The 10,193-nt window shown below is 37.0% G+C and overlaps 1 protein-coding gene across 1 annotated transcript; it reads left to right on the top strand.

Moving 5' to 3' along the window:
* On the top strand, positions 8,466–9,416 carry LOC108661571. Its single transcript, XM_018119004.1, has 2 exons — positions 8,466–8,940; positions 9,028–9,416. Exons 1-2 carry the CDS (start codon positions 8,466–8,468, stop codon positions 9,414–9,416), a joined length of 864 nt encoding a protein of 287 aa, XP_017974493.1.

The following is a 10,193-nucleotide window of genomic DNA, read 5'->3' as shown; positions in this document are numbered from 1 at the left end:
TGTGAGTGGACTGCCTTCAAAACTTGTTTTGGGAAATATAATGAAATTGCCACCCATTTGAATGAATTACCAAGCTTTTCATGAAAATAAGTGCCTTGGGAACAAGCTTTTGAAAAATGGTTTTATGTTGTAATATGTGATTGCTATGGATTCATGACTTATTGTATTATGATGATATATATATGTGTGTTGTGCATGATGAATGATATTGTGTACAATGACTGTAACCGTGTGTGTACATGATGTGGGGAATGCACATGCCGGTGATGATGGTGGCGTGAGAGATAAATGATGATAGTGCCCGTGTGCACGATGTGGGGGTATGTACACGATGGCACTGATTGTGCACGATGTGGGGGATGCACATGATGGTGCCGGCTATGTGCACGATGTGGGGGGATGTACATGAGCCAGGAGTGATTATGATGATATTGATGTTTGTCTATGTAATTGTGCATATCTAGATTTATGAAATGAAAACTCATGAATGTGATATATGGTTGACATATATGTGAAATTTGGCACATTGTACTTTGAGAATTTTCATGAGTTTTATGTTGATTTTGTTAGTTTAGCAGGATGGCTTTTTGTTGAGTGAGGAAAAATGTTTCTTTTGTTGCTCTATTTTCGCTACAGCGAAATTCTTGCTCACTGTAGCGAGAAACTCTCGGGTTTGAGGACCTTTCACCAGAACTGGTTCTCGCTGCAGCGAAAATGAATCTCGCTGCCGCGAGATAGTCATTGTAGTATCTTGCTGCAGTGAAAACGAATCTCGCTGCAGCGAGAAGCTCTTGGGTTTGGAGGGGTAGATTGGCCAGAAACTTGCTGCAGTAAAATTCATTCTCACTGCAGCGAAAAACTTTCTATTTTGTCTCCTATCTTGTCCAATTACTGCCCTATTTTTCACTTCTTTGCTACCATATCTGAGCATGGACTTCCAACATTTAGGACAAAATGAGTTAAGTTTAAAATGAGGGGTTTTTAATATGAATGGAACTAAATTGCATTGTTTTGAAAGAAATGCATCATGATTTTAATTCTCCCTTGTTGTTGTTGCTTGTTCCCTTCCTTGTTCACTCACTGGGTTTATACTCACCATTTTTAAATTCATGTTTTCAGATCACGAGGCAGTCGGTAACTAGGACGAGGTGTCCTTGTAGACTTGTGTCCATCTTTTGGTAGGTGTCCCGGCATTCGGTAGCTGTATATTCATCCGAGTACTCTGCTGGAAGTCGAGTGTTATTTTGTTTGGTATAGACGAACTTAATGTAAATTATTAGAATACATGTTGTAGACATTGTATGTAAATTTTTAAGGAGTAATGCCAGTACGAGTTGGAAATGTATATCACTATTTTGATTCAAAGTTATGAAATATGACTTAGTGATATTAGATGGAATTATAAGTAAGATAAATAATAGGCTTGCTTGGGTTTAGTGGATTACGTCCATTGGACCCTTACGCCGATCATGGCTCAGAATTTGGGTCGTGACAAAAACTTCATTTAAAACATTGATTAATAACCTCATAGTGTTTCAAAAACCCATAATCAATCCATGAAGTTAAATGGGTGAAAAATAGGTCAAAATCAAGCAAGGTAGCAAGCATGGCAGCAAGTTTATTGCTGCAGCGAGAAACAGTCTTAGTTTGCATATATTTTAGTTTTTCTAGCATATCTCCCACTACAAAATTCAAATTGACCTGATTTTTAAACTATTAGAAAGATAAGAGGAAGAGATACAACTTTTATGTTTACTACTTTTCCCAGTTCTGAGTGGAAGGTTGTCAAAATCATCATCAAAGTTGAAATATTGCACTAGAATTTTGGGACCACTCGAGAGTTTCTCACTGCAGCGAGAATCCATTTTCGCTGCAGCGAAATTCCTCATTGCAGCTAGAATTCTTTTTCGCTACAGCAAAAAACAGGGCTGGTTTGTGCCCCCACCACCCGAGAGTTTCTCGCTGCAGCGAGATTCAGGGCAGTTGACAATTAAGGGATTTTCACATGCCACAAAATCCATTCCTACCATATTGCACATCAAAGTGAACACATTGACAATAATCAAGTTTCTCATTATTTATTTCAATCACATATTATAATCATAAACTTTCTATCACATATACATATACAAACATATATAAACACGTACACCACCCCACTTCATTCATAGTCATAGCTGGGTCATCATCATTGACTTATGCGCACTCCCTACTCGCACATAGCCTGGTCATCATCAGCTTATGCGCACTCCCTACTCGCACATAGCTGGGTCATCATCAACTCATGTGCACTCCCACATTGCACATAGCTAGGTCATCATCATCACACAACATTATTCATCAATGCACAACACATATTCATATGTATGCATACCAACATAATATAGGAGCACATGGATTCATCTTTTTACACATTTCACATTTCCACAACATCAAAACATTTTTTCAAGGGCTTGTTCCCATGCATAATTTAATGAAAACCAAGTAAAATCATTTAAATGCTTCATCCCAACACATATGTATTTCCCAAAAACACTCTGATGCAAGCTCACTCACCGATCTTGCTGATTCTTTTTCTTGACTCTAACCCCAACTAATGCTCCAAATGGACATGTGAGGCCTTGTTGGAACGTATACACACATAACATCACAACCAACCCAAATTGGCATTAATATAATTCCAAAAGCTCTTTCTCAATCAAGTTCTACTAGTTATTCCTAACTAGCTTCCAATTGCCATTAAGTGGCTAGTTATTCACACTACTCTAGTCACCCTAAGAGTGAATAAACAACCTCAATGATAAAACACTCATAAACCCCATTGTTAGCCATTATCAACAACTTGAAAATTAAACCTAATTCATTACTCACTTTGGTGGTTTTTTGTAGTTGAATTCCTTTTCAAAAGCTTTCAAGCTATTGTGGACAATCTCCCTCTGTGTCTGCACCTGTCCAGCTAGTGAGAAAATATACCAAGGAAAGACCTTTAAGGACTTTTGAGGTGTAAAAGAGAAAGAGTATCAAAAACCCTATGAAAAGGTGTAGGAAAACACAAGGTTTAGGGTTGCCATGGGAGGCTTCCATGGAAGATGAAGAAGACATGAAATGGAGAGAAGAGAGGGGAGGAAGAAGAAGAGTTTTTGGAACCTACTGGAAATTTACTGGAGCTTTAGATATTTATAACTAAAGTTTATCCATTTCTCACATAAATTATGAAAATGCCCTTAACAGGTGACTTTGTCTTCCTCTCATCCTTTGTGCAACCTTTTACTCTTTTGACATTAGGGCAAGGTCCATAATAGTCTAGAAATACTCGGGTTCATGAAAACATACAAATTTAGATCCGAGATGCAAAATGACCATTTTACCCCTATCGTGGAAATTATCATTATTTTTTTCTTCTTCATTTATTTTACCATCATAAACATCATTCATTCATTCCTTAGGCCTATTTAGACCTTAATAGCATAAAAAAACACCCACTCGTAGAAGCTCACCAAGAGAAGTTATGAAATTACCCTTGGTCCGCATTATCTCATCTACTCCTAGTTATGTGTCTATAGAGATCGAGATTTCACAAGTTCACCTCTGAATTACCCTTCTTAACTCAGTAATTAACCTCAATTGACATCCGTAAACTTTATTAGCCACCGTATCAAAATACGAGGTACTACATTTAATCTCCCATTAAATATATATATTTGATGCCCACATTAGTAGTGACTACTCCACTTAAGGAGATATTTATTTCCTAATTTGCGTACAACTCATGTGTGGTTCGAATAAGGAATAAAGACACATGAGCCACTTTGATTTTGCTCAATATGTTGGACTTTGATGTGATTTTGGGTATGGATAGGCTATCACCAAATTTCTCTAACGTAGATTGCTATCATAGTCTATTTAGATTTAATTACTTGAGTCAGCCATCTTTTAGTATTCAAGGCGATTGTAGTATTATTCCAACCAATATGGTATCCGCCATGACAATGAGGAAATTGTTGTAACATGGACACCAAGGATTTTTAGTGGTTATTAAAGATACTCAGATGAAGGTTGGATGTGTGGCCAATGTGCCAATAGTTAGGGAGTTTTCGATGTGTTTTCAAAAGAATTACCCAACTTACCCCTAAATAAAGAGGTTGAGTTCTGTATATATTTGATGAATAATACTGTAACACCCCGTACCCTCGTATAGATACCAATATGACCTTATTGACAAGACGAAGGGTCAATTGATGTAAATTTAAGTGCCAAAGAAGGGTGATAGTTAAAAGGACTTTTTTGGGATAAAATATTCTGCACGTGAGAAAATAGTAATTAAATAATAATATTTTTTATCGAGGATAAATTAGCAAGTTAAAAGGTGAATCGGGACAAAGTGAGACATTTTGGGTCTCAAGGAGACAAGTGAAAAATTTTAGAATAAAATAATATTAAAATATTAATATTTTATCTATTATCGAAATTAGTCATGAAGGAGGATTATATCAGTAATCTAAGTGGGGGAGAAGGAATAAGAAAGAATTTTGAAGAAAAAAACGATGTTAGTGGGGCCCTCATGCCTTATTAAATAAAGCAAGAGCGGGTAAGTAAATATTTAAATATTATGGTGACACCTTGGTGAAGTGCAACTTTGATATTTTGATCATACACGTGCAAAGGAAGAAAGACAGAAGGAAATTGGAATTGAAAAAGTGTTGGAAGGACCAAATTGTGAAGGATGAAAGTTTGAAGGGTCACATGGTAAATAAGGAAAAGTTTGAAGACTTATGTGCAATTTCAACATTTGAAGTTAAATAGGAATTTACTAACCAAGGAAGGTTAGATTATGTTGAATATGAGATGTACATGTGAATTCACTATTACATGCAAGAAGAAGGAAATTAGTGGGAAACATGTGGGACCCTACCATGTGATAGTTGACAAACAGAAAAAGACTAAAGAGTATTTAAGTGGAAGAAAACCATGGTTTGGCAAGAATAGCCCATGGTAAATAAGCAAGATTCGTAAAGTGATTTGAAAAGAAAAAGGCAAAATCATAACATTTAATAGAAAGAAAACAAAATAAGGAAACTTGAGTTGAATGGCATGACATGTAAAGAGAAAAGAAAAGAAAATAATAGAAAAAGAAATGACTTTGGGCAATTCGTCCATGCATGAGTAAACAAGGAAATGAGATTTTGCCTCTTAACATTGAGAGGTGCACCAAGCTTTAAGGATTCTTTGGGGAATCCGTCCATTTGCAACACAAGGAGAGTTGCCAAGTTCTCTCCAAAAACCCGTGCTTCCCTAACCCTTTTATGAGCTCTAAACCTCAAAAATTACCACATTAGAGCTACAAATTTGAAAGGAAAATGAAAAAGCTTGAGCAATGAGGGAGCTTCAACCCGTGAAGAAGAAGAAAAATATCTTGGCACTTACACTTCCCTTTAGTGCACCCGTGTGATCTTTCTCTCTATTTCTCACTATCCTCTTGCCACAAAGCTTCATTTCTCCTAGAAACCACAAGGAAGAAAGTGTGAATGATTCATGGGTTCAAGGGAAGTTTAGGTAAGTAAAGTTTGAATTTGATATATGACTTTCTTAAGGAAATGAATTGTAATTGTGGGAAAATGTTTGTGGCAACAAAAAAGACACCGTGAGGGTGCCAAGGGAACCATGCATGTTGGTGATTCGCAAGGAATGTGAGATTACACTACTAAGAAGCTTGAGATTTCTTGGTTTTAGTTCAAGTTAAATTATTAAGGAAAAGTAAGAAAAATTGTGGCCTAATCCTTTATTGTTTATGCTATATGATTATGGGTTAGGAAGAATACCTATATTGGCTGCGAGATTTGATGTTGTGAGAAAATAATGTTTGAAGAAAGTAAAGGATAAGGATTATGCATGCAAAGATTTAAGACTTCCTTAGTAAAGTTACTGCCATATATGATTGTGTGTAAGCATGAGATTAACTATGAAATTAGGTTAAGGATTTGTTGATTGAAGTACTACCCGTACATGTGTGGAATTAAAGATATTGAGTTTGAATTATTGCTAGTAAGTGTAAGTGAGGAAAGTTGCTGTGGTGGTGTGCCGGAGGAAGTAACGAGTGATTGGCAAATAGAGTTAGCTAGATACGCACCCGAATCAATAGTGATGTAGTATCTCGCTATTGTAAGGTAAGTAGGGGGTGTCGATTTCCAAATTTCCATACTACATATATATTGCTATATGATTAATAGACGTGTCGATTTACTTTAAATGCGATTTATGGAAAGCATGAGGTAGTAAAAACCATAGGAAATTGTGGATGCAAGTTGTTTCGAAAGTTGTTTTGGATATATATACAGATAAGTTATATATGTAAAGTGTTTTAGACACTGGGAAACAAGCCTTTTTACGATGTCTGCATCAAAATCCATGCCTTATATTTTTGTGTGATATGCATAGTTAAATGCATTTGTTAAATGATCTAAAATGCAAGTTTTGAGTACCAATTTTAGTTCGATCTTTCTATAAGAGATTACACCATGCCTTTTTACGTGAAAAGCAATTTGAAAGGTTATCGAACTTTGTTTTCAAATGGTTTTACGTGAAAGACTTGGAAACCTCGATTTGGTTTGAAAACGATTTTGACAAATTGGGAGTGTCGAGAGTAGGCTGAATGTCACATCGGGATAGTGTAACCTTTTTGCACAAGTGAGCTTTAGCTAGAGAACTTTGGGTCACCGACGAGCTATTAGACATGGTAGGGGCCATGGTTTGTGATTATTCATGGCAAGGCCATGGGTTACTATATGTGGCTAGGCCACAAGTTGTGATACGCAGTTGCGACCACTTGATTTCTCCGATGTCAACCAACATCGTCAAGACTACCATGGCTGTAGGAACCCGGTGGAGCAGAGCTCCCAATGTTATTTCGTGAAAGTGGGTCCACAGGTGATTACAATTTTTAGCTACTCAAGAGCCTTGTGAGTTTTTCAACACGTACTCTTTTGCATGGTGGAGAGTTAAGACTTCTCTACTAGTCCCCTTGTTTGAATAAAAGCTTTCAGTGCTTATGACGATCATGAGTAGGTTTATGTGGCTATACACATTAATTTCTTTACATGCTACACATTTTGGGAGCGTGCATGCTTTTATATTGTTATTCATATTTTGATGCCAAGTGATGTTTTCGATGATTGAACTCTGTTTTGCTACACTTGTTTTTGGCACTGTTTTGCCAAGTGAAATACTACCTTATGATTTTATGGCATCATTTTTACAAGGCACAAACACTCTACTTGTGATTTGATTTTTCTAAGATTATTATTCTTATTCTAGTTTTATCATTCAAATTTATCTGCTTTATGCTTGTTTACCATCTATGCCCTACTCATAGAGCCGATGATCACTGAGTCTATGAGACTCACCCCCCTTATTTCCGTTTTTACAGATAAAGATCGGCCTTGCGTACATTCATCAGCAATCATTGTCCATCGCAAATAGATAAAGGCATCTCATAGCCTCTTATTCTAAGTCCCTCTACTGCTAGAGGTCGAGTCATTTGTAATGTGTTTTATTGTTGGGTAAATGGATACTGGTCTTAATATAAATGTACAATTGGAGATTTTAGACTACGATGTATTTACTTTTGCAATTATATGGAATAAAGATCGAGTGGATTTATTATGTCTATTGTTCAAATCATGTCACAAGAGTTATATGGTTTAAAGCAATAATATCGATTGGTGAACGAGTATTATGAAAATAACGAGAGTTTTTAATAAGGCTTGTTCAGAACTTAGTGAGTTCTCTTAGAAGTCTCAAACACTGGTAGCGATCAAGGAGCAGTCGTTATAGATACCACATTAACATCCATTCCACCATATCGAATGGCACAAGCAGAACTTAAAAAACTCAAAGATTAGTTGAAAAATTAGTTGGATAAGGGTTTTATACGTCCTAGTGTGTCACTATGGGGTGCATCAGTATTTTTTGTGAGGAAGAAAGATGGATCACTTAGGCTATGCATCAATTATTGACAACTTAATAAGGTAACGATAAAGAATAAGTATCCAATTCCTCGTATTGATGATTTGTTTGATCAGTTACAAGGAGCACAGTGTTTCTCCAAGATTGATCTTTGTTCTGGTTACAATTAACTCAAAATTAAGCGAGAGGATGTGCCTAAGACTACATTTCATACTAGGTATGGATATTATGAGTTTTTGGTTATGTCTTTTGGTCTTATGAATGCCCTAGCAGCTTTTATGGACATGATGAATCAGGTGTTTAAATCATATTTGGACAGTTTCGTGGTGGTATTCATTAATGACATTTTGGTATACTCGAGGAGTAATGAGGAACATGAAGGATATCTTAGGATCGTGCTCCAGGTGTTGAAAGACCACCAATTGTATGCTAACTTCTACAAGTATAAGTTTTGACAAGATAACGTTTGTTTCTTAGGTCATCTAATTTCTAAAGAAAAAGTTATGGTAAACCCAAAGAAAATAGAGGTAGTGGAGAAATGGCCAAGGCCAACCTCTGTGATGGAGATTCATAGCTTTTTAGGTTTGGCAATATATTATAGGTGGTTTGTCAAGGATTTCTCTAGACTTGCAACACCACCGACTAGATTGACTCAAAAGAATGTGAAGTTTCAATGGAATGATGCTTGTGAGAAGAGCTTTGGAAAACTCAAAAGTTATCTTACTTCAGCTCCCATACTTAGCTTACCACAGGGAGTAGGTGTATATATAGTTTATTATGATGCCTCACGTGTTAGTTCAGGATGTGTGTTAATGCAACATGGCAAGGTCATAGCTTATGCCTCTAGACAGTTGAAAAAGCATGAGCAAAACTATCCTATTAATGTTATAATGGCACACTTTCAGGTTAGGCCTATGATACTTGATCTCATTAAGGAAGCCCAAGACAAAGATGAATGGGTGACCAATGCTTTAAATGGTGCCCAAGGGAGTAAGGGGTAATAGTTAGTCAAAGATATCGATGGGTTACTCTGTTATGGAACAAGGGTGTATGTGCCGAATTCAGATGATCTTAGAAGGGAGATTCTTAAGGAAGCACATTTGTTGGCTTATGTAGTACATTTCGAATCCACCAAGATATACCATGATTTAAATAAGGTATATTGGTGGGAAAGTATCAAGAAGGATGTAGCCAAGTTCATAGCTAAGTGCCTAGTATGCCAACAAGTTAAAGTGAACCTTCAGAGGCCCGTAGGTTTGCAACAGCCCTTACCCATTCTTGAGTGGAAGTGGGAGCACATATTTATGGATTTTGTGACAAGGTTACCTCACACTAGTCAAGGGTATGATTCCATATGGTTCATCATAGACAGCTTGACCAAGTCCATTCATTTCTTACTAGTGAAGGTTACCTATGGGAGGCCCAATATGCGAGGTTATATACTGAAGAGATAGTGCAATTGCATGGGGTTCCGATTATCATAGTCTCGAATAGAGGTACCTAGTTCACTAGTTGATTTTGGGGTAAATTCCAAAAGGCTATGGGAACGAAGTTAAATTTTAGCACTGCTTTTCATTGTCAAAATGATGGACAATTTGAGAGAACCATATAGACCTTAAAGGATATGGTTCGGGCTTGTGTTGTTGATGTTTGAGTTACTTAGGACCAGCACTTGCCTTTGATAGAGTTCGCCTCTAACAATAGTTACCCGGCTAGCATTGAGATGGCTCCTTATGAGGCATTATACAAGCATAAGTGTAGATCGCCTATCACTTGGTATGAGGTTGGTGAAGGGAAACAACTTGGATTGGAGATGGTTTAGGAGGCTACCGACAAGATTCAATTGATTCGAGATAGGTTGTTGACAGCTCAAAGTTGACAAAAATCATATGCAAACCATAGGTGTCGAGACTTAGAGTTTGAGGTGGGTGACCATGTATTTTTAAGGGTTTCGCCTACAAAGGGGATTATGAGATTTGGCAAGAAAGGCAAGTTAAGCTCGAGATATATTGGACCCTTAAGAATCCTAGAGAGAGCCGGTGCAATGGCTTATAAATTGGCGCTACCTCCAAATCTTTCTAGTATCAGGTAGGTGTTTCATGTGTTTGTGTTTCGTAAGTACAACCTCGATCCATCTCACGTGATTTGTTATGAGAAAATTCACTTGGGTGATGATTTGTCATATGAGGAGGTTCCTGTACAGATCTTGGATAGACAAGTGAAACGACTAC

The sequence above is a fragment of the Theobroma cacao genome, chromosome 4 (genome assembly GCF_000208745.1).
Source record: "Theobroma cacao cultivar B97-61/B2 chromosome 4, Criollo_cocoa_genome_V2, whole genome shotgun sequence".
NCBI classification, from domain to species: domain Eukaryota; kingdom Viridiplantae; phylum Streptophyta; class Magnoliopsida; order Malvales; family Malvaceae; genus Theobroma; species Theobroma cacao.
This window is presented reverse-complemented; position numbering and strand designations above follow the sequence as displayed.